The sequence below is a fragment of the Drosophila hydei genome, unplaced genomic scaffold (assembly GCF_003285905.1).
Source record: "Drosophila hydei strain 15085-1641.00,03,60 unplaced genomic scaffold, DhydRS2 tig00000060-arrow-pilon, whole genome shotgun sequence".
Taxonomy (NCBI): domain Eukaryota; kingdom Metazoa; phylum Arthropoda; class Insecta; order Diptera; family Drosophilidae; genus Drosophila; species Drosophila hydei.
The window spans coordinates 2,797,781-2,822,034 of record NW_022045656.1 but is presented as its reverse complement, the minus strand read 5'-3'; the positions used below and the strand labels follow the sequence as shown (position 1 = coordinate 2,822,034).

The 24,254-nt window shown below is 36.8% G+C and overlaps 5 protein-coding genes across 12 annotated transcripts in view; 2 read left to right on the top strand and 3 right to left on the bottom strand.

Moving 5' to 3' along the window:
- Positions 1–4,554, bottom strand: part of LOC111592244 (microtubule-actin cross-linking factor 1) — a 98,192-nt gene extending 93,638 nt beyond the window's left edge. For all 6 annotated transcript variants that reach the window (XM_030222663.1, XM_030222674.1, XM_030222676.1 and 3 more), the window contains exon 1: positions 4,346–4,554. The gene's annotated coding sequence lies outside the window, so the exon portion shown is untranslated. The remainder of the gene's footprint in view (positions 1–4,345) is intronic.
- Positions 4,555–5,164: 610 nt separating this feature from the next.
- Positions 5,165–6,193, bottom strand: LOC111592182 (protein dj-1beta). Its single transcript, XM_023304248.2, has 3 exons — positions 5,836–6,193; positions 5,453–5,775; positions 5,165–5,391 (listed from the first exon to the last, which is right to left on the bottom strand). Exons 1-3 carry the CDS (start codon positions 6,034–6,036, stop codon positions 5,235–5,237), a joined length of 681 nt encoding a protein of 226 aa, XP_023160016.1. The 5' UTR covers positions 6,037–6,193; the 3' UTR covers positions 5,165–5,234.
- A 3,863-nt stretch (positions 6,194–10,056) lies between these two features.
- On the bottom strand, positions 10,057–23,049 carry LOC111592223 (protein argonaute-2). 3 transcript variants are annotated; one of them, XM_023304299.2, is made up of 7 exons: positions 22,479–23,049; positions 18,393–18,574; positions 15,355–15,432; positions 13,490–14,278; positions 13,202–13,424; positions 11,148–12,758; positions 10,057–11,076 (listed from the first exon to the last, which is right to left on the bottom strand). In XM_023304299.2, the coding sequence occupies exons 2-7, from the start codon at positions 18,511–18,513 to the stop codon at positions 10,938–10,940; spliced, it is 2,961 nt and encodes a 986-aa protein (XP_023160067.1). In that variant the 5' UTR covers positions 18,514–18,574; positions 22,479–23,049; the 3' UTR covers positions 10,057–10,937. The 3 variants fall into 3 exon arrangements, with proteins under 3 accessions (XP_023160067.1, XP_023160068.1, XP_023160070.1); XM_023304300.2 differs by lacking the exons at positions 18,393–18,574; positions 22,479–23,049 and adding an exon at positions 16,510–16,640; XM_023304302.2 differs by lacking the exons at positions 15,355–15,432; positions 18,393–18,574; positions 22,479–23,049 and adding an exon at positions 16,510–16,640.
- LOC111592224 lies at positions 17,844–19,443 on the top strand. The gene is made up of 3 exons (XM_023304303.1): positions 17,844–18,085; positions 19,046–19,173; positions 19,245–19,443. Exons 1-3 carry the CDS (start codon positions 17,940–17,942, stop codon positions 19,433–19,435), a joined length of 465 nt encoding a protein of 154 aa, XP_023160071.1. The 5' UTR covers positions 17,844–17,939; the 3' UTR covers positions 19,436–19,443.
- LOC111592225 lies at positions 19,454–19,722 on the top strand. Its single transcript, XM_023304304.1, has one exon. The coding sequence runs from the start codon at positions 19,471–19,473 to the stop codon at positions 19,651–19,653; it is 183 nt and encodes a 60-aa protein (XP_023160072.1). The 5' UTR covers positions 19,454–19,470; the 3' UTR covers positions 19,654–19,722.
- Positions 23,050–24,254: the final 1,205 nt, after the last annotated feature.

The window sequence follows — 24,254 nt, the reverse complement described above, 5'->3', positions numbered from 1 at the left end:
CAGGGTATAAATATAGAATCTGAAACGACATACCGGCAGGTAGAGGAGGTGGGGCAGGCATAAATACCCGACCATGGGAACTAAGCGTAGTACAATTTTTTAATTGTCTCGTGAGCTGACAGGCATTAATAAGCGACATTAGTCTCGATTTATATAAAAAGCTAAAAACCAATGGAATCATATTCTAAATTGCATTGATTGAGCAAACGACTCTATTAGATCATTATATAGTTTGTGTTATATAGCACAAGCGCATATCTGCGATTATGTCATCTATCACGAGCCTCGGGGCTATGGGGCAGTGCAATTAGTTATCGGGCAGCCACTCGGGTCACCCAATTAGGCAAACATTTTGCATATCAGTTGAAAACGAGCTCAATTAAAAATGATAGTTATTTCAAATATTTCAAATTGATTAATTTACATTCCAGTTTGCATTGGGCGAACAACAGCTGGCGGCATAATCACTTGACTGAGTCATCGTCCGGTTTATTGTTATCAAGCGTAAAATTATGCAAATCTCAATTTTCAAATTAGGCAGTTTGTAGTTTTAGGCTATTGTGCGAGCTTTTCGATACAGATCTTAGACTATATTCTATGTATAATAATAATAATAAGGCAATAAATAATATATATAACTTATGTATGACTATTAAGGTCGCAGTTTGCTCTAAAATCTCAGATTTTATTGTATCCTTTTCACATAAATAATATTTTTCAATTCAAATCTTCTCTTTACTCTATTTCCTAACTGTCCTTTAACTTTCTTAATTAGCTCTCATCAAAGAAAAATGTTTTCAATTCATGTTTTATTCAGCTTCTCTATAACTTTTCTTTATCCATCGATTACTGATCTATTACTTTTATCATACATATTGATCTATATTTCCAATATCCTTATCACCGATCGATCTCATCACACAATAGTTTCATTTAATTTTTAAATATGTGTCATCGCCTTGAAACTTCGCTTTACTTACTGATCACTTTCAATATTCATCATAAAGTAAAGAATATCTAAAATGGTAAGCTTGTCTCTAAATGATCGTTTAATAGATTTGCTCCTGTTTTCATATATTAGTGCTTTACCGGCCTACAAATCAGTTTTCCATTAAGCCGAAAATATTTCTTATCCTTCTCCTCTCTTTCATATGCATATCTTCTCGTACGTTGTCTAATCATACCACCATATATCGTTTATTCCTCAACAATCAGTCAGTGCTTGAAGTGTTCATGTTCATCATCTAATCATCAGTTGGTCTTTCATCTTTTCAACTGTCTAGCCGCTAATTGTTAAATGGGGCCTGTTTGAAACACTTTATTTTTCATGTTTACGAGCGTCAGTTGGCGGGCTAATTGGAGCTTTCCTTTCACAGTGTGGCCTGGAGAATACAGTTTTGTTTTTCGTTTATAGTTTTTGTAGGCGTTGCCTCTGCAGAATTTTAATTAGCTGGAAATTTTGAAGTTTGAAGCTGGGTAACTAATATTAATTCCGTAGAAACTGACTTGTTGATTGCGTCGGTTGTTCACTTATCAGAGATGCCACATGCCAGATAATACAAGACATGGCAATGATGATGATTATGATGATGGTGGCGATGATGATGATGATGCAAGATGCAAGAGATATCAGTAAAGTTCTACATTCAGGAATACATTTATTTTATCTGCAAAAGTTGGCAAAAGTAGCCACTATGCATTAATTTAAATGATGACGATGATGATGATGATGCAAGAAACATCAATAAAGTTTCACATTGTTAAATAACTTCATTCTAACTACTGGGCTTTAGCTTTAATTAGGCTAATCGGGCAACTCTTGGGCGGCACGCCCTTAATTCGCATGCAAAGCGGCGACACTTGAACTTTAGTTACGAGTTCAGAGTTCCGCCGAGACTAAGACTGGGGAAATGGGGGATTGTGGGACTGGGGATTGGCCGACACACCCAGACGCCAAACAGAGCGAGGGCAACATTTTAGCCAAGAGGTAAAAGCAAAAAAAAACTAGAAACATGGGCCAAGTGCATGGTAAAAACGCATAGCTTGTCAGACAGCTAAGTGAAGAAGAATACAGGGAAGAGTCGGGGCAGTGGATGTAGACATAGACAGACGAAGCAATAAAACAGCAACAGTCAACGCTCGAGTGCATTTTCCGGGCCAACATCAGAACAACAACCACTACAACTACAACAACCAACTACCTCGACAACCCTTGAGTTGTTGCCTTTCTAGGCTAGGGCCGCAAATCAATTTGATGATATTACAACTCGTAAAGCGAGAGAAAGACGAAAAGGGAGAGAAAATATACTGTAGCTCATAATATGAATTAAAATGTACAGTGAATGCGTGGTACTGTAAACGCTCCGATCTTAAAAGTAATTGTTAATACGCACTCACTATACAACATTAATTGTAATGCTCGACTCATATATACCTTGTAACCCTGTGCTAAAACTTGTACAAATAAATGTTATTCAAATGAAGCTTCTGAAAAAATACAATTTGGATTTTAGACCGACCCAAATCACATAAAGTTTACAATTTAGGAGCATTCACTGTATTAGAACAGCTGCCAAAAGGCCAAACGTCCAATATTCCGTGTTCGTGTGAGTGCTTATGTTTGTGTGTCTGTTCGGGTTTGGGGGTTGATTGCGTGCATTTTCAGCAGCCACTGAACTTTGCTGTTATAAAAAGAACAAGCAAAATAAAGAATGACGAATAGCATGAAAGAAATGTTTAAAAAAAACTAAATTGTAAACAGAGCGCCGGTAGAGTTGAGAGCGAATGTCTTGCACTCGGTTCTTCTTCCTCTCTCTCATTTTTACGCTCTCTCTCTTTGCTGTCTACTTTATGAATGTTGTTGTGGTCAGTGTCAGGGCTGCCATTGGCAGTCGACAGGCAGCAGGTTGAATGTCAATGTGTGTGTGTAAGAGTGTATATGTGTGTATGTTGTGTGTGTGTCCACGTGTATATGAGTAATGCGTACGATTGACTGATCAAAACGGAACATGTGAAATGTGAGTAAAATGTGTCACCCACCACTCAAAAAATTACCCCGTCTCCGGCTTTTACTATCGATTTTTCAAGAGCCCGCAAAAAAAACAGTACCTAATGGATTTAGATAAAAAATATCACATGCAGAGGCTTATTAGCATCACAATGCGAAATTTGAAGGGAAGAGAGCTTTCGATGTCATCGCTAACAAAGATAACGCAGAGAACGTTGCTGCATCTTGCCAGAAGCAGCGCAACCATCACTTAAACCGGCCTTTGCCGGCAGCGACGCAGCTACGACGTCTCTGAAGAGGGTTGAGGGTTGACACAATTTTTAAATACATACACACACATCTATGCATATGTATACATATTTGTATGTATGCAAATACGTTGGCTTTGTGCTCCATTAAAAAGTTTATAAACAAATTATGTAGTTGTTTATTTAACACAAGCGCATACACTGACGCACATGTATACATACATAAGCACACACATTAGCGGAGCAAAAACAAATGTTGACGGCTGGAACTTAAATTCCATATGAGAACAAATACCGTTTATTGTTAGAGCTTTTTTAATTTTTTTTCGCTGATCTTCTCCATGCACTTTTTTCTCACTGTTTCTCACTTTGCATTTGTCACTCTGCAGAGGACCGAAACACGTTGAAGCTTTGTATTTTGCACAATTTCTTTTGCACGTTTTTTTTTGCTTTTTGTTGTTTGCCATGCATTGCCCTCAAATCGTGCTGCGGTCGCCGACGCTAGCAGCGCTGCTCTGCAATCTGACTCATAAGGAGCAGCAGAAGCAGGGGCAGCACGAGAAAGACAGAGAGAGAGAAAGAGAGAGCAGCGCACTTACAGCAAAAGAGATGGTTGGAAAGATAGACAAGGAAACATGAAGTGAGCGCAAGGAGCAACTAAGCACCCTGGTTTTTTTGTTGTTGCTGCTGTTTTCACAATATTTTTTACTTTTCGTTTTGGCTTTTCTCGAGCAACATTTTTGCTTTTGTTCGCTGTTGCTCTGATGCTTATGTTAATTTTCACACACACACACATAAATGCATGCACTGCATACACAAAAAATTATAAAATAATTTATGGCAATTTAAGCAAGCGAATCGTTCGAGTTGTTGTTTCTGGAAAATCTCTTTTACACGCTTGCAGTTTGAATGAGCTGCACAACTATTTTTTCGGTGCTACTCTTTGGTTTGCAATTCGTTTACACACACTTTACAATAGAGTTGATGTTACTCTTGTTGTTGTGCTTGATGCACTTCTACATATAGATACCGTTACACTTGTGCAATTTACAACAGCAGCACCAACAACATCGAAACAGACAACACTTACACGAATAGGCGGCCAGACCCACATACATATGCACATGTAGAAGGCGTATTTGCTACAATAAATTATAATTCACGTGCCCAAATTACCACACACACACACATACACGCACGCAATGAAAATTTCCCAGTGCAGCGAAATTTAATTCTACCGAAGTGCAATGCGAGTAACGGACCTGGCGGTAGTATTAGAGCGCGCACACACGTCCTACCGCGTTGACTTTTGAATTGAAACTGATATCGCCTATCGATTGAGCAAGTGAAATAATTCTATCCGGCGGCGATTGCACTCAGAGAGAGTGAGAGAGAGAGAGAGCGCGCACACAAAGAGTGTACAACTGTTTGTGTGAAACAGGTCCATTTGGCGCATGGTTCGACAGTGTATAAGGTTGATTGTTAGCTGTTTGCCATTAGCTATGAGTAGAGCTCATGACGTCATGTGCGTTGGCACATGAGAGGCGCCAATATTTAAATTAATTGCGAATCTTAAATGGAAAATTGGATTTCCTAAACATTGATTTGCTTCCCTTATTTTCTATTTTTGTGTATTTCTTCAATATATTTGTAACTGAAAATAAAGTTAATAAAAATATATTTTATATCTCCACAAACTTACAATACAGCGAAAAATATTCGAAATTTTAAAATGCTGCAAAACAACGGATTTATTTTGAATCAATTTATGCCGTGAGGTCGCTCGAAGAGCATCGAGTACTCAAATATATAACTATCGATAAGTTCGTATATCAATAGTCGCAATCTGCCACTATTTACATGACCATGGTAGTAACCACCAAATTCTAACCGATTAGGCCGCATTGTATTGTTTTCTATTCAAACTTTATTTAATTATCACTTCTGTATTTTAAAGAGATTAATATCATTTCAATAATTTAATGGAAAGTCAACAGCATAGCTTTGGCTACCTCATCTGCTTTGGCTGTGCCCGCGAGCTGTTCAGATATTTTTAAGGCGAACTCGTAGGCTGTGCCGGGTCCACGACTGGTTATTAAATTTCCATCATGAACGACATTTTGATCGTCCACATAGCTAATAAATATACAAATATATTAACGAAACTAATATGTATATCGATTTTGCATATAGTTACCAGTATTTATCAACCAACTGCGACTTCATAGCGGGATACGAAGTCAAGGATTTGCCAGTCGCAATGCCGTGCTTGGCTAACGCTGTAGGTGCTGCGCAGATGGCTGCGATCAGACGCCCTGCCGATTCCTGCGTACGCAGCAGTTCGCCGATGGCCTTCGAATCGCTCATGGCATTCGAGCCGCCCAGGCCGCCAGGCAAAACAATAACATCATATACCTCATCTGTAACGGCATCCTCCAATGATTTATCCGGTACAATGATCACATCACGCGAACATTTGACTGGTTCGCTGCCTTCCAGACCAGCTACCGTCACATTAATCTAAATATAAGAAAAATACACCATACTAAAAATAGACGAGCATTCGACTTTTTCACTTACGCCCGCACGGCGTAATACATCCGCCGCAATGGTGAACTCAATTTCTTCGGCACCTGGTGCCAGGATAATCAATGCCTTTTTCCCATCCATCTTATTGATAAAAGTTGACTTTGGCTGCTGTACTGCTAAACTTAATGTACTACCTTCGCGACTTCTGCCCAGCGTAAGCAAACGTAATGGCCAGCGCAGCATTGAGTACATATCGATAATATTTTAATGTGGATTCCTTATCGATGCTGAAATTATTACTCCAGCTCCAAATTTGTAGTTTCGAATTTTGACTATCGACAATCAAACCAACAAAATTTTTATAAAAATTAGAATGTTCTTTGTTAGCTTGTTGAAATTTATTGAATAATTTTCAATACCTTAAAACTAAGGCTACTTTTTAGAATCCATAACAAACCAGTAACTGGGTTCAGGGCTGACGTAATTCAGTAGATCGAATAGGTAATTCCGTATTCTCGAAGAGAAAGGCAATTGAGTGGAATAGCGAACACTCCGCTCTTTGGCAATTGTGACGTCATTTGAGTGCAGGTTCTGCACCGGGGCACTAAATTAAGTTTCAAACATTGACAATTTATCGAGTTCTAAAATGAACAAGCAAAACATTTTCTGGATGATTAAATCAGTTGTGACTCCAGTTAAGTTATGCCATGAACGAATGAACAATAATTTTGGAACTGAAACATCATTCAAATCCATTTCAAGTCATTTTAGTTAAATATATATTTATTGAACAAAAAATAGGTGTCTATGTATTTTGTTTCTTGTATGCAATCAAAAATGTTTTTGTTTTTTGTTTTCTTTTTGGTTTTACATACATACAGACATGCAAAATGTAGATTGCGAAATGTAGATTTAGTTTTTGAAATTAAAAATAAAATAATTATATAAAACCGCAAAACTTGCAAACTAATTTGAAATGTTTGGTTTTGATGTTGTCGTCGTTTGTATAAAATAGAACTTAATTGAATTAGTTGTTAGACATAAGAACTATTTGTATTGAAGCGCTTACACTAATTGTTAGACAGCTGATTTTTGTTAATTTATGTTTAAGTTTTTGTTTTTAAATTTCAATTGAATTAAATTAATTGTCCCAGATGATACACGCCAATATTAATATTGTGGAAAAAGTGTTTACGTCGTAATTTAAGTCACATTTAGAACTTGTTTGATTTGTGTTTTGTTTTGTTACGTTAGTTTTTGTTTTTTGTTTTTTATTTTTTTACTAATAACATTTAAAAAGATCACCAAAGTTACAGATTTCCCATATTTTACGTTGCTTACGTTTCTCAATTAGTTTTTTATTTTTACTTTTATTTTTATTTTTATATATTTTTCATATCAATTACGTTACGAATAATGTATTTTTGCTCATTTCTGCTTAAGATATAATTAATTATTGATTAATTACCCGGCATTTTGGTTTAAACATTTAAAGTAAAGGATTTGTTTTTTTTTTTATTTTATCTTTTTTTGTTTGGTTTTTCAAATTGATCTTTTTCAGAAGTGGGTCGTATATATATATTTATATATAGTAATGTATATATATATATATCTGAAGTGAAGTTAGTATTTGTAAGCTTCCGTTAGATAGTTTTGATACCTTTGATTTACGAGTACTTTTACTTTATTCAAGATTTTTACTAATCCAATTTCAGCTAAGGTTTGTATTTTTTAAATATCTTTTTGTTTTTTATTATTTAATTTTATTTTCTTTTTGTCTTTGCATGTTAATTTCAACGCTACGACAATTGTGGGAGGGGAGGGGTTCGTTTCTTTTTTTGTTTGGGACTAATTGGAAGAATAGAGTACAGTTATATATATATATACATATGTATATATAAATAAATTTATATATACATAAATATATAAATAAATTTATATATACATATATATATAAATAAATTTACATATATATGTTATATATCGGTAAGTAATATATAACGTATATAATTGCTGTGGAGTTAGTCCTTTACTTCGTTTTTTTTTTTGTTAATTGTGGCATAAATTTTATTTCCTTTAGGAAGAGTTGTGCAATTGCTGTTTAGCTTCGATTGATCTCTATTCTGAATACATATATATATATCTATATATATATATATATTGTATATTATTGTAGACATTTATATTGTGTGTGTGTACTTAATGCTAATATTTTAATCATTTTATCATTGAGTTTTGCAATAAACGGCACATTTATAAGTATTATTAATTATTTTTTTTGTTTTTGTTTCCTGTTTTAAAGCTCAATTAAATTTCGACACATAGAAAGTGAGATAAACATTATAGTCGGCTTTGCGGGTTTTATATGCATGGAAATCTCACAATACGCTATATATATATATATATATATATATATATATATATATATATATATATATATATATAATATATATATGTATATGTAGTATATGCGATATTGTTATAATGTTAATTGGTTTAGCTGCACGACATTTGAAGAAACCATGAAATGTGTGTGAGAGTGTGGAAAATAGATTATAAATCTTTTTCTTTTCTTTTCTTTTTTTTGCAATTAGATCAGATGACTATATATATCTGTATATTTATATATATAGTTTATGTATTTTTATAAGTTATGCCGCCAAAATCTGATTTTTGTGTCAACTGATTTGCTGTTTGAGTCTGCGTATATAGTAAGATCTAGAGATATATATATATAACTGATTATATATACATGTTAAAGCTTTAGACTTTGCTCAGTAAATGTCGTGCCTCGTCTATGGGTTTTACAAGTACAAATTACAATTACAAGGATACATTCATTGTCGGCACATAAATTGTTTTTGTTTTTCGTGTTGTTTACTGTTTTTGTTTGTTAAGCTTAAAGTACATAAAAATGTAATTGGTAATTTGTAAAATTTTTGGGGTTTTTGTTGAGAGACCCTAAAACTTAAAGAGACCCCGCAGATTTTTGTTTGTTTTGTTTGCATTGTTTCGTTTACATTGTTGCTTTTGGATGTGCTTAAAATTATAATTGATTTTTACTGTGGTTTTTGTTTTTTTTTCTTTTTGTTTTTAAGAAATAAACGTACAAATTTAATCCCTTGTGTTAAAACATGCTAAATAATTAATATTTTTTATAATAAAAAATACATTCACAAAAAAACACATATGTTACAAAGTCACTGATTTTGCAGCTGCTTTTGCACACATTGTTTTGTTTTTGTTTTCGTTTTGATTAAAAAACTAATTTGTAATAGAAAATTGTTTACTTAAACATGTTTATAATTTATGTATTTTATAATGCTCACATATATGTATTGTATGTAAATGTGTGTTGGTGTGTTTGTGTGTGTGTGTGTGTGTAGCGACACATTTAAACAGGCTTTTAAAAAAATAAAAATTGTTTTAAATAAAAACATTTTAAAAAAATTTAAATGTGCGACAAAATTGTTTAAGACAATAATTGTTATAAATAAATGGGTTGCATTGTATTTTTTGTATTGTTTTTTTTTTTTGTTTTGGTTCTATAATAGAACAAATCAGCATAATGTTAACTTGAACTGTGTCTTCCATAAAAATACATATATATTTTTGTATATATGCATATGGTATTTTGTTAGATTTGTAAAATTGGCAAATATATAGATATAAAAACTAAAACTAAAACTAAATATGCCCTATGAGTTAAGGGATGCAGCGGCAAAATTATTTTAAGAAAATATGGAATATATATATATAGATATATATATTAATATAGAGCATTGAATATGTTTAGGATATTAATTGTTTACCCGTACACCACGTAATCTGCTTAAGACTCCATTAAATACAATTAACAATGTTTCGCTTTTAAATTATGAAACTTAAGTTGAGCTAATAAGAGGTACATAAATTAGTTGGACATTGGGATTTGATATGCCGTGTTTATAGTGTGTGTTCTTGTGTGTGTGTGTGTGAAAGTGTATTGTGTATGTGTTTATACAAAACATAAACTATTTAACTAAAACTAAAACTCGCTGTTAACTAAAGACAGCAAATAAATGTTGACTTTTCGCATTGGTTTTTCCATTTTAAACGAAAACTGTTTTAAGTATTGTTTGATTTTGTGTGTTGTTTATATAATTACAATATAGTTGCCTAAATATATATGTATTTACATATACATATTATATAACTAGCCATTGATTGACCAAAAGTTTGTCCCTTGTTGAAATTGGAGTTTTCGTTAAATATGTTGGTTGTTTGCTTTTGTTTTTTTTTTTTGTTTTTGGTAGTTCCCCACTTAAGTCTACTAAAAAGCTTGCCTTTTTACAATTCTGGACTTTTGAGTTGTATTGAACTTTTCTTTTCACTTTATTTGTTATGGCTAAGTATTACACTCTCTTTAATGCTTGTCGTATTTTTGTTGTTAATTTTGTCATTTTTTGTTGATTTTGTTTTTTTTTTTTTAGTTTGTAAGCTTTTGTTGGTGGTCTTCGTTCACAGTACAGAGAATTCCAAGTTGTTATGGTTGTTGTTGTATGTGTTGTATGTGTGTGTGTTGTGTTTATGTCTGAATCAGCAACTTTTTTCTTGTTTTGATATACTAAAAACCTTTGGTTGTCTGCATTTTGTTTGTCTTCACATTTTTTTAACTTTGTTTTTTTCTTTTTTGTTTTGTGTAAAAATATAATTAATTCTATTACAAAAGTTCATCGCAAATGTGTGTTGTTGTTTCAGCTGTTTTTGTTGTTGTTGTATTTGACTTTCGTTTGTTCCCTTTAGTTTGTTTCGCTACGCTTTTTATTATAAAATTTTGTTTTTTTTTTTTGAGAATTCTCTTTCACATTTGTTGCGCCTGCTTGTGCTTAAACATTCGATTCCCTTTTGTTTTCTAATCCCTACGATTTTGGCGTGTGGGTGTTGTGTGTTTGTGTGTGTGGCCTAAAAGCTAATGTTCTGGCTTTCTTTAACTTAAATATATAAAAAACATCATTTTGAAATTATTCTCTAATGATTTCGACTTGGCTTTCGTACATATTTTTTCATATTTTGCTTATTCGAACTAAATTTCGAAATTTCAGTTTGTTGTTGGTGTTGCTGTTTTGTTGTTGTTTTTGTTGTAGTTTTGGTTTCGCTTTTTGTTTTACTGCTTAGGCAAAGTACATGACCTTTTTGGTATCGGCATGAACCGTTATGGCGCGTGCCATGGCACCGGGCGTACGATCTTCAGATGAGCCGCTTTGATGTGATCCCTCGCCAGAATCGTGCTCCTTTTCAACCAGATGGTACCTATTGGAGAATGGTATTGTATAATTTCCATAGCATTATAACATTATTTTCAGTATATAAGTGATAATTACCTGGCACGGAAAGCGACCAGATGTGCATAGTAGGCTGGCGCTGGGATGCTTACAGAACGCGTGCAACGGACATAGGTGTGGCATAGCTGATAAGTTAAGCATTGCAGCTCATCAGAATCAAAGTGATTATCATCCCAGAGCACATGATAGTGAGAGGGACGACTGGTACCCTGTATGCCCTGATGGCTGCACAAGTAGAAATCAAATTCTGTGGGATGTGTGATGCCAACGTCGACGGTGGTGCCCGCTGGAATATTGCCTGATTTGCCGCTCTGTTCGCGTTTCTCGGCGCAGAAGAGTCGCGTGTGATGACGCTTCTGGACCACAATGAATGTAATGCCAGGTCTGTATTCCCGCTCCAATTTGATGCACGCCTCACGTATGGCGGTTAGTTCGTGCTGCAGCACATGTGGGAACTGGCCCTCGGAGACACCGTCACGATAGAGTATGATACGATGCGGCTTATATCCGCCGGTGGATTTGTAGAACATTATCAACAATTCACGCACCATGCTGCTCAGCTCCTGTATGATTTCCTGGCGATGCTGTTGCACACGAACTGTGGCCGCATAGCGTGATGGATGGGCATCCATTGAGCCAACCACAGCGGCTATCGACGGTTTCTTGTTGTCTCCTGCTGGCGGATGAGTAACATCGGCACCCAGGAAAATAACCGGTTCATTGAAGACCTTGGGTCGTATGGATGGCACCAAAATCGAATTAATGCCGCCCAGTTTTACATTGATCTTGAGGCACAGATTCGAGAGAGTCTGGGGCGAGGTCTTATTGACATTCTTAGCTTGGACACACTGCGTGGCCATTCCCAGGACCGTGTCGCCAACACGCTTAACCTCCGCATATACTGGTGTTTTGCCCGGTAGGACGACAACCACAAGCTGCAATCCAGGGAACGTGATCTTCAAATAGCGAAACATGGGCTCCACTTGATCCGGTCCGGTGGCATATTTGCAGAAGCAGGGCTGCCCAATGATGGGCATGCCAGCATCATTAGAGATCTTTTGCAGTTGCAGCGTAAAGTTACGCAATGCATCTTCGCGTACTGTGCGCTGTGGTGCAAAACAGGCAATTGCCCAAATTCGAATCTCGACGCCCGTAAAGAACTGCTTGCCACGCATATCCCAAACGCCTTGATTTGGAGATGCCAAGCTGACCTTGTTCTGTGGCGGCAACAGCTGTTGTCCGGTTATCCCCGATGACACACGTCCCCCATATTGAAGCTTTGGTGGCGGTAAAACACGTCCACGCACCTCCATCATTGAATTTGAGATGGTTAAACCAAACTCTTGCACATAGGGATCATTGTTGAAGTCCGCACGTTTCACCAGCGTGTTAATCTCACGCTCGCGATCAGGCGCTGAGCGTGCAGTCGCTTTGATCATGGTTGATGTCTGCATATCGGTCAGCTTTTTGATGCAACGCTGTCCTGCCACAATGTTACACACTTCAAGGGGTAGATAGGTGTGCTTGTGCTCCTGGCCCACTTGCAAGCAGGGCAAATGCGGATAGCGTAGCTTCATGCGATACTTATCCAAAAAGTACTTGGCCACGGTGCACTCCACAGTTTGTCCATTCTCCAGTTGCAGTGGGAAGCTAAAAATAAAACGTAATTAGGTGATGGTGGCTTAGAGAGATATCTTAAATTGATTTTAAAGTTAGGAAGTCAAGGAGTACGATGAGGACCTTGGTCCACTAGACAGTTCTACCTAAAAACCCACAAATGTCTTATATATCAACTTCTCTGTAGTCTGTATAGATAGTCATAATCTGTTTACTAGATGGTTCCAAGCATGGACGGCAATACACGGCTTAGCCAAGAGAATCTCTGGTTAAACATTACAGGTCAGAACAAATTCTGTTTGTCTGGTTTGCCTAATTTCTAATTTCTTAATCTCAACTATTCCATTCTACGGGAGAAATCATAAATCTCATCATACTTTCCAATTGAAATTCAATCGTAATTTTCCTTGCCGTAGCCGGTTCTAAAGCTAGCATTAACAAAGGATTACGTTCCACTTTCTTTTGCTCCAACTTACGATTGCATTTGAGCTGGTCGACGGGTCACATTACAGACGCGATATTTTCGACGCATTTGACCGCAGTGAGTTATCTCAATTTTGAGTCCTTTGATCTCCTTGGTGAACTTAACGCGCTGCGAATCGGTAAGTGGTTTACGTTGTTCATTAATGTCGCGAATATCCAAAACCTCGCACATAAAATCAATGACAGGTTGAGCCTTGTAAAAAGCAGTAGCCGAAACTGAAAGAAAAAAATTAGAATTTGTTGAGCAAATTTACATCGGGCTATTTACTCCCTCCACTCACCATCAATGTTGAGCATCATTTTCCACTGCGATGGTCGCACGCTCTGATGGAAACCGAACCAGACTTCACGACCGCCACCCAAAGGATGATAGTAGCCGTCGGGTGAACTAAAGAAACTGCGTCCTACTGGCGTGTACGCCATGCTAGGCAAGTGCCGCATGACCACATCAAGCGCTAAGATGGCATCATAGGGTATTTGGCGTGTACGTCCCTCCAGAGCTTCCTCCAGATTAAAGAGCGACACCTGCGCCTGCCACTTAATCGTCACACGAAAGATGCGATCCTTGCCCTCACCGGGCAGCGTCACCTCCAGCTCCAACCGTTCATTGCCAATGGGCAACGGATCGCGTGTATACAAATTGTTGCGTCCATCAAAAACTGGCTTAAGCACCCCAAATATCTTGCTGTAAGCCTGCACCATAGTCTCGATGATCTCACGATTCACCTTACGCGGACACTTGTCCGGCTGTATGTTGATGTCATAGTGATGTACGAAGCCACGTGGCATTGTCACCTGAAAGTGATTCGCACGCAACACAATCGGCCTGCCCTCCCGTCCTAAATTTGGGCGACGTGGGCACGTAAAGACGGGCATATCGGGCTGCGTTGTGGGCGATGCCTCTGCCGCAGCAATCGCTGCCGAAACGCCCGTGGTGCCCAATGCAGAGGCCACTTGAGCAGCAGCTGCAGCTGCGGCCCCACCAACGGTGGCACCGCCTGCAGCAACATTCTGAGCACTCGGACTGGTCACAGCGGTGGGATTTACAGATGAACCGGGCGCTGGTGGTGCTGTAAAAGATTTAGAATTAGTCTAATCAAAAGGAAAAGTCTACTTAAGTAAAAAAGAAAGAGCAAATAGATAAAAACGCAAGTAATTAACAACTAGGCGACGCTCTAGCAACTAGGCACATAATTGTACTAAGTAAAAGCTAAAAAACAATTCTATTCGGTCAACCGAATTTTTCATACTCTTGCAGAAAGTTTTTAAAACTAAATTTTGAAGCATCTGTGCTGTGCGATATAAGAACTAATTGAGTGGTTTCTGCTTACCTTTAAGAAACTAATATATCTTTACAAAACTTCCTTATCAATGTTTAGAAGTTCGTATATAATGAAATGCTATATGAAAACTTATCACTATACATTAGACTTCGGTTTACGTACATATATGACGACTATGCTTTAGTCAATAGAGGTATATTAAAAATATAATTAAGTATATCTATTATAATTAGTTAATCTTTCTGTCTTCTGTTTCCGTTGGAAATATCTTAAGCCACACTAGCATTTAAATGTCGCTTTATAAATTAATCAAACTTGATCAAACATTGAAACAGACATGCGGACTATGCCATATTTGATTATATATCTATATTATATAGCTTATAATAATTTTATAATTATAATAACTTCTGAAAGGGTACTCAAAGAACGTTACGAGTAACACTCGCATGCAGTTAGTTGCACTACACGAGTAAAAAGATAAACGATAAACACAAAAGTTATGCAACGCTATTTATAACGGTAAACGCGCTGTGTAGAATTTTTATTTTGTGTTGAGTTTTCTCTTTTAGTACAATTGTGCATTTAGTTTTGCATTCAACAAATGTAAAAATTATAAACAAACATTACATGAAACGGAAAAATGTTGTTAGTAAAAATTTTGCACATTACTATGAAAATTAGTGTGTAGACTTTTTTTTGGAAGGTTAGTAAGGTGTAGACTTTTGTTAATTAGAATTTAGTAAGTTTTTTCTTTTTTTTAAACATCGAACTTAAGAACATAAACAAGTTTTGGTTTTCAATTTTTTGATTTTTGTTTTTAGTAGTTTTTAGTAATTTGGTTTTGTTGGAGAAAAATTTACATGTGAGCGTGTCGAAGCTAGTCTGCGCCTGAGAGGGGCTCTGAGGCCGCGTGGGCGAGGAGGTGGTCCACTGTGACTCTATAAAAAGAAAATTTAATCAAAATCAAAATTGTCAAAAATTAAACAAAAAAGAAATGAAAAGAAGAAATATAAATGTTAAAATAAATCAAAATGTAAAAGAAAATTACAACAAATGGCCAATCATGTTTATTAATTAAATGAATATAATGAGAAATAAAGACCAAACAAATAGAAGGCGATAAAGAAAAAATGTTGAATATTATATAGTGCGATTAATATTTTTAGTTACAGCTTTCTCCCAGCTTCATTATCCATATATAATTTTTATTAAGAAACAATTGTATATCAACCACATGTTTGTGTGTTCGTGTTTCTGTGTGTATGTGGATGTCCGTGTAGAGAGCAGCAGTGTTACAATGACTAAATATTTTTCATCTAATGCAGGCTCCATCATTCTTATTCTTACTTTTCATTTACTGTTGTCCCACTGTTTCGAACAATATCAAAGCGACAAATCTAACAAAACTCTACCAACAGTATTCTACATACTTATCCTTATGCCTAACACGCAAAATACAACAACAAAACTGCGTCGTATTGAAACTTCTCTCTGAAGGGGTAATCGCACGAAAGAGAGAACGAACCAACTAACGGAAGAAAGGATGAACAAATACTTCACTTGAACCCCACCAGAATAGCGCTCAACTATTGCGTTGCGGTCGTTGACCCAATTTGCGCACATGTTTGACACAAACGCCTGGCTTTCCTGTATCTCTGGCCCTCTCTATCGCTCTCTCAATTGATGCGCCAATGTCTACAGAATTCTACAATCGTTATTGTGTTCTTCCTCTTTATGCTGTTAGCTTAATGCATTCGTTTATTGGAGCTTTGAGCACTATTGCATTTCACAGTTACTCAACAACTGTCTCAAGTGCCTCGCCCTCGGCCATTTTACGCATTCATTCATTCTCAATTTGATTATGTTTTGGAGAGTTTTGTTTGCAAAGACAAACGACGACGTTTGATTGCGTTTGCAAAAGTAGAACAACGAAGGGGGGTATGACTGTGTGTGTGTGTAACATGTGGCAGATTTGTAGACTGGTTTTCTTTTCAATTGCAATATTTGCCACTTACGTTGTCCAACTGGATACATTTTGCACTAGTATTTGTTTAAGAAATGTAAGAATGTATACAAAGGTTTTTTGTTTATTTATTTGTTTTCGCTTTTCGTGTATGTGTTTTAAATGTAATTGATTGTTCTTGTAGTTGGGTTTTCTTTTGTTGCTTTTCGTTCCTACTAAATATTATATTTTGTTTTTTTATTTCAGCCTTTTGCTTATCACACTTTAAAGTAGTTTTATTCGTTTGGTTGATTTTCGCATTTATAATTTTTTGTTGCGGGCGTATTTTGTTGTTGTAAAAATTGGAATTTTCCACACAGGACACACGTTTATTTGTTGTTGTCGAGTCTTCTTTCAATTAATTACTGTTATTACTATTAATATTTATACTTTAAATATTATTCTTATTGTTGTTTATTGTAAGTATTGGAAAAGAACACAAATGTAGGCACAGCTTTCGTTTTATGCATATGTTTGTATGTACATGTATACATACACATACATATTCATATGTATGCACATATGTATTTCTAATGCTCTTATATTTTGGTTTATACAACTAAGAACAAATTATTCTTTATGCTTCTTTATCTTGATTTGGCTGTATGAGTGCGCGTGTGGGTGTTTTATATAGATGTGTGTGTAGGTGTGTGCTGGGTGCTCCGCTGGACAAACGACGACAACGACGACGACGGAGGCGCTTCTACAGCAAGAAAATGCTTTTGTATGCGTTTTAGATTGGGCAGCAGAAAATGTGTGTGCACACGTATATATATAGATTTGTTTTATTTTTCGAGACGTCGTTTTTGTGCACCCGAACACGTATGCGCTTCCAAAAACTATGCACAAACGTTAGCCAGACTATTGTATTTGAATTTTCAACAATTTTTGTTAGCTTTTCACGTCGCGCATTATGCAAAATATGCAATTTTCATCAGTTTTTCACACTTGGACGTCCCGCAGCAAACACAAAATTTTTAACTCGCGACGTGTGTGAGTGAGACGCATACTGTGTACGCTAACCACACTTAAATGAGGGCAAAGCACTTTGGCTGGGGGTTGGTGTGTGTGAGTGCGATGACAGCATGGTGCTGACGCTCAAGCGTGTGAGCGTGACGCATTTTCTGCAGCTTAAACAAAGTGTCAATATTATTTATAGAAATTGGTCATAATTATTAATTTTTAATATCTTTTACACGTTATTTTCATAAAATACATGTGTAAGGAAGTCGATTGTTAACTCAAATTGGCGCTGTTAAACTCAATATGGCAGCAGTAGTGTTGGCAAATTTTGGTTTAAGTGTTGAAAAAGTTAGACATTGCAGTGTGGCCACAGTCTACCAAGTCTGTACAGTTGGCAACGCTGTGTATTAGCAGCGCCGTGTGTGTTGTTACAAAACCAATTGCATTTGTTTTCATATTTGTTAACTAATTTGAATTGAAATGTCAATACCATTTAGCGGCACGTTACGCCGCTCGGGCGGCATTGTCTCGGCTATAGGCAAGCAGCTGAGAAGCGTTAATCTAAAAGGCGTTAAACGCATTACAGTGCAGTTTGATCCTTTTGCCGAAAATGTAAAAGCCACACGGTAAGTGAGCAAGTGAGCGAGCGAGCAAGAAGTAGATGGAATAAGAAGGAGACAGGGGGCTGGTAGGGATGGAAAAGCGCTTTCCCAGCGCCCCACAATTTATCGATTATGAAACATGCGCATCGCGACGCATATGGTATGGTGTAAAAGATTTTCACGAAACAAAAGTGCGTTGTCGAAATTTGTAACAAATGAAAAATGTATAAAATAAAATAGACAAAGTGCACCAAATTATGACACATAAAATATGATGGCAAAAAAATATAAATGTGACCACTGTGCGGCACAACTTGGTTTTGTCACTTACCATAAACCTTGCCAATAATGCCCACCGCTGTGTTCAGTTGCAGTGAGGTGCCCAAATCTGGGGGAAACGGCAGCGTATGGAGCTGAGCTGGTCCGCCAGCCAGCTCCCGCTCCGTTGACATTTTAGTCGGTGTCGGCGTCAGCTTGAGGCGTTGTTCCTTCTATCCCCACTGACAGAGACAGCTGAAATGATATGTGAATAATACATAGACAAATTAGTGAAGAAATCGATTTACTATTTAAATTAGAAATGATATATAGGAGTACATTAACAAAAAGAAAAAGCTTCTAATATATTCTAGTTAATCACGTTTAATTTGTATTAAGCAACAAATGCAAAAACTATGCATGCGAAATTTGTCTATTATGGGAAATTGATCTATAAATAGACTTGGAGCTCAGAAAGCAGTGGAAAATGAGTTTAAAAATCAATTGAAGACACAAATATAAGGAAATACCGATAAATTAATTTGCAATTGCAATAATAATGGGATTATAACGGGAATTTTGCTCATATGTAAGCAAAATGCCTCTAAAAGCAAGAAAGAGCAAGAGCTATATGAGAGAATACACAGTTTCGACTAAACCCAATTGCCAAATATATGTATATATATTTGTATTTTTAATGTAATTCTATATTCCTTTACTACACAGCGAGTTTCTCTTCCTGCTCTCCACGCCCAAAGTTTCGCAGTCGAATCCGAAGTGTATTGTAAAGCCGGATATTGTCTGCGATCGTTCACCAGCTTTCATTAAATTTGCGCTTATCGACTCGGCGCAAGGTAAGCTCATCAGCTAACGATTTTAAGCAACCAATCAATATTCATATGAATTCCTTTAAATGTATTTGCAGAGCAATCCAAGGTGAAGGAGATACGCTTCAACAGCGACAATCTAAATACTCTGGAATTGTTGCAGCTATTAAATAAGCACGTATCCACATTAGCGCCGCCGGAGGAGATTGCCAAAAAGGTGCTGACCAAGGCAGAAAAACAGAAACTGGGAGGCGGAGCTGGTGGCAAGAAGCCCATCAAAAAGAAATAAATTCCAAGGATAGCCCAGATCCTGGTCGCCACGTCATGGCGCGGAAGCACAAGGGCACACTGGCTGTCATTGAGCAGATCTATCAAGACATACCCGCTTTCACCGATATATTCACGGAGGAGAGCTTCTACACGTTCGCCTTTTGTTTCGTTTGTGCCACAGTTTTGGTGGCATTCATTTTATCGCGCTTTATCACCATTAAGCCTGTTGATTTCTGATTTGTGAGCCAGCATTAAAAATATTTAAGCTTTAACATGTAAAACACTCCACTCCATTGTCTTTGCTTCGCACGACTGCCCCTTAAAAAGGGCATGGGCATTGGGCATTATGCATTGGGCACTGGGGCTTGGCGACTCAGCGAGTCAACCAGTCGAAGATTCAACTTCAGAGCCTGTTGCCTGCTGGCAACAGAAACCAGTTTTGAGCAACAGCATCTCATGCACTTGCAAAGGCTATGCCAGAATTTGCAGAGCAGCATGTGACGCTTTCGATAAAACATTTTTGGCATACAAGCTTAAATATTTAAGAATTGGTTGTTTAGCGGAGTTCATATAGCATAAAGGTCTTACAGTTCAGAAGTTCGCTTGACAAAGCCTTCTAGGCATATTATATAATCTAATCGAGATCAGAGCATTTCATATACATTTACCTCTTTTCTTTTGTTTATTATTATTTGTATAACTTGCTTAAAATCTTTTAAATTGTTACCTCATTCAATTCATAACACAAATTATTTCGAGAGTTCACTAAGGTTGAATTTTTTATTTTCTTGTTTATTTTCCTTACAAAGCCCACAAAAATTCTTATTAGTTTAAGAGAACGAGCGTGGTCGACCGACCTCTAAAAATATGTATTTTATAAAAAAGTAATCATATATAAAGAAAAATAGAAAATGGAAAAAAATCGTCTAATAAAAATGTTATCAATATTTGGTTACCTACTATATAACAATATTATAAATTCGCTTAAAATGGGGAATAAGTTATTCAGGAAAATATTTCATAATTTTTAAAGTTCTATACAAATATTAAATGTTGATCAAATTTATATGACACATTTTTATATTTTATATTTTTGATTATATATTCGATATACAAATTTAATATTTATTTATAATCATATTTAAAAAAAAATAAATAAATCTTTTAAAAATTCTATCTTTGGAGAATGCCTGTTCCCTTTATGATTATAAAAACAACTAGTTAGACTAGATAAGCTGGAGAGCTTATGGTTTATACCAAATGTAAGAGTATTTAGTGTTCGGAATATCGTGGCTTTTTCTCCCGCTCTCTCTCTTCTTCTCGTTCGCCTCTTTTTGCAGCTTTTGCTTTCCTAAACCGGAAAATCATCTGCTTTGGCTGCACTCAGCCGAAAATAAAAAGTTGGGACAGTGGCTGCAGGAGAAGTTGACGGGAAGCTGTAGGAATAGGAGTGGGCAGAGAGATCGAGAGAGAGAGAGAGAGACACAGGACACGGCCTTATAATTGCATTGATTGCGCTTCGGGAGAATGGAAGGTGAGCGGGAGAAAGAAGCTACAGCAATATAATTGCCCTTAGTGCCACACATAATTGGAAACTCATATAATTGGACTTGGGAGAAGCAGGTCAATCTGAGCAAACCAGATAACTGGTCGCAGCGGCAAGACCATAGCCCTTTTATTTTGGGACTTAAAGAAAAACGTCTTCAACGGAAGTACATACATATAAGTACTTACATATACATGTACGAATGGTATGGCATTGCCTAAGGGTTAAACAGGTGTTTGCTTTGAAATAAATAGACCAAAGGCAAAGAAGAAGACGCAACAAACGAAGAAAAACACACAAAATTTCACTTTCGTTTCACCGTTTGCATTTTCTTTTTGCCACACACACACACAGAGAGACTAGCCGGAGGAAGAGGGAGATAGATAATAGTGTGAGTGGCAACTGAAAATTTCCAGCGGCCCCCTGCCAAAAAAATGCACTTGCCGCTCGCGCATTCAAAAGCCAAAGCTTCGAGTTAAACTTTTAAAATGGCGGGCGAATCGTGTGTGTGAGCAATGTATATCGATTAGAATTACTGCAGATAAAAACAACAAACTGTTGAGATGCAGCCTGCATAATCTGGAGAAAGCTGTTACAGCACATACTTTTTTAACGGCTAAAGCATGCACGTTTGTATGTGTGCGTGTGCTTTTATGTTGGTGTATTACATACATATATTTTTATGTATATAGATAGTGTCGTCATTCAAGTTCAATGTCAGAAAAAGCTTCTTGTTTCGTCTTTATGTGCGCTACAAATTGATTTGCCCAAAATGTTGTGCGTGGGTTTCGTCATGTCGGCCATATTGGAAATTGTTTTGTATTTGAATACCCCTATATCCTATACCACCTCTTTAGATTTCATCACATTTGTGTTGGAGGCCGCCTGTTTGCATAACCCAGACTTGTAGTTGGGGCTGCCAGTGAAAGTGTTCATAGAACATAGTGGCAACTCTCTGCATGTACAGTTGAATGCAATAGATACCTATACTGGCGCATTTATGGCCAATGTGTGTCCTTCAATCAATTTTATTGGAATATACAAAACATGCACACCCATACACATACACATACACATATATTGCTGCACTTGTACATGCCTGTGCCGCAGCAGTAAAAACGAAGAAAATTGCTCGTGTGACCTTTCTACCAAAACATAAACACAAACTGGCTCTCTCAACACAGCTGGTGGTCTCGCTCGCACATAGCGCTTGCTCTAGTGCAACTTTCATAGCATATGCTCAGGCGCCATCACAGCATAGCACACATACATACACACAAATGTAGACAATACATATATATTTATATGTAAATACATATATATATATAAAAGTTCCTTGAGCAACTTTTAGCTAAAATGGCGCGCGAGCTGAAGTTGCGTGGGCGTGCAGAAATTACTGCAGCTGTTCTGGAACATGCAGGCAAACGCGAGGCTCTTGGCGTTGCCACCCCCACACGCACACACAAATATAGTCACACACAAATATAGTGACACACACACTATCAGCTACGCTCACCTTATCGCTGAATTGCAGCTGATGCGGCGCTTTATGGATTTACCTATCAGCGACAAGTCGTTTGCTGTTCAACTTGTTCTTTTATCGTTGTTGCCGACTTTTTTCGATTTTCTGCTGCTTCTGATGTTGTTGTTATTATGTTTTTTCCAAAATTGTTACACATTAAAAATGAGTTGATTATTTGAACCGAGATCGTCACTAAATTTGGCTTATTATTGCTGTTTTTTCTTGTTTTTTTTTTTATTATTTACTGTTACTTTAATTGTTGTTGCTGTTTGGTTGGTTAAATTTGTGACGTGATTATTTTAGAGCTTATTGCTGCAAATTGTTGCCATTGCCGCAACGCAATTTCTTTTGCTGCTGTTTTTGTTGTTGGTGTTGCCAGATCGTTACCGGGATAAAGTAACTTTTCCTCTCTAGCTCTCTCTCACGCTCACACACACATTCACACATCCGCAACAAACTTGCGAATTTATTTTTTTATTTCTATTTATTTTTTCTTTTTTTTTTGTTTATTTGTCTTAACAACAGTTTTTGCAGCCGCTGACGTTTTTTCATACACTTCTTTGCAAGCTTTTTTGTGCATGTGTATGCGTGTATGCGAGTGAGCGAAAGATTTTGACGTCGACGACGTTCGCTCGTTTCTGCTCACCAATACCAGTGCAGCTGGCTAACCGCTCTGCCGCTGCTGCTAATTGTTGTTATTTCTTTTTCTTTTTTTTTTTGGTATTTGTTATTGCGGCGACGCGCTAACTTTTATGCCATACAGTTGAGGAAAAAGCTTTTCCCAACAATGCGGCGCGCAGTCATGCATTAAAAAAAATATAAAACAAACGTACACACATTCATACATACACACATAAACACATATGTGAGTGTGGCAACAGCAGCAGCATCAGCTTGCTGCAAAATTAAAGCAGCAACAAAAACAACAGCTTACGACGCAAAACAGCAATAGAATTTGTGTTTTATGTTTTAAAAAATATAACCGCTATACAGCATTAACACATACATACATTTACACAGTTAAATTGAGCGCGTTTGTTATGTTTTTTTTTGCCGAGATCAAAATACGAAATCAAAATCAAGCGATTTAGCGAACGCGCGGTTTGCCCGTTTGAAGTTGAATAAATACACATATCTGCTCCAAGTATTCGCAAACCATGCACACACACTTTTTCGTTGTGTTTGTGTGTATCTGTGTGCGCTTGCCAAGAGAGCGGCGGCGCGTGAGCGCAACGAAAAGAGAGCGCTAGAGAGGACCACTAACACAGTGCGTGCAATTTGTATGCGTATGTGCGCCAAAAAATCATAACACACACACGAGTCAAGGGCAACTGGAGTAACGGTTGTTTCTAGCAACAGCCTGGCAGCACTTGTCGCTCGCATTCACATACAGTAGTAACTCAACACAACGCACAGCTTGCGTATAATTTAGGAGTAATAAAAATATGACCCGTAAAATAATACATTATTTTATAAAAATTTGAAACAAAAAAAAAAAAAACAAACTGCATATTTGTACAACAATGGTCCACTGTACTAAGCCATTCCATTTCAAATCTTCATTTTTGAATATTTGCTAAGTCTAAATATCGCTGAAGCTGCGTATGTTCCATAAGGCTACATTGCACTGTACTAACTATGAAATTCTTACCTGTTGGCTCCTCAACTTTTTGCTCAAAAGATGTTTCACTGTACTAACCTAGTCGTACAAGCAGTGTACAGTAAAAACTCCATTAGTTTAGATCCTTATATATACTAATTCAAAGACTT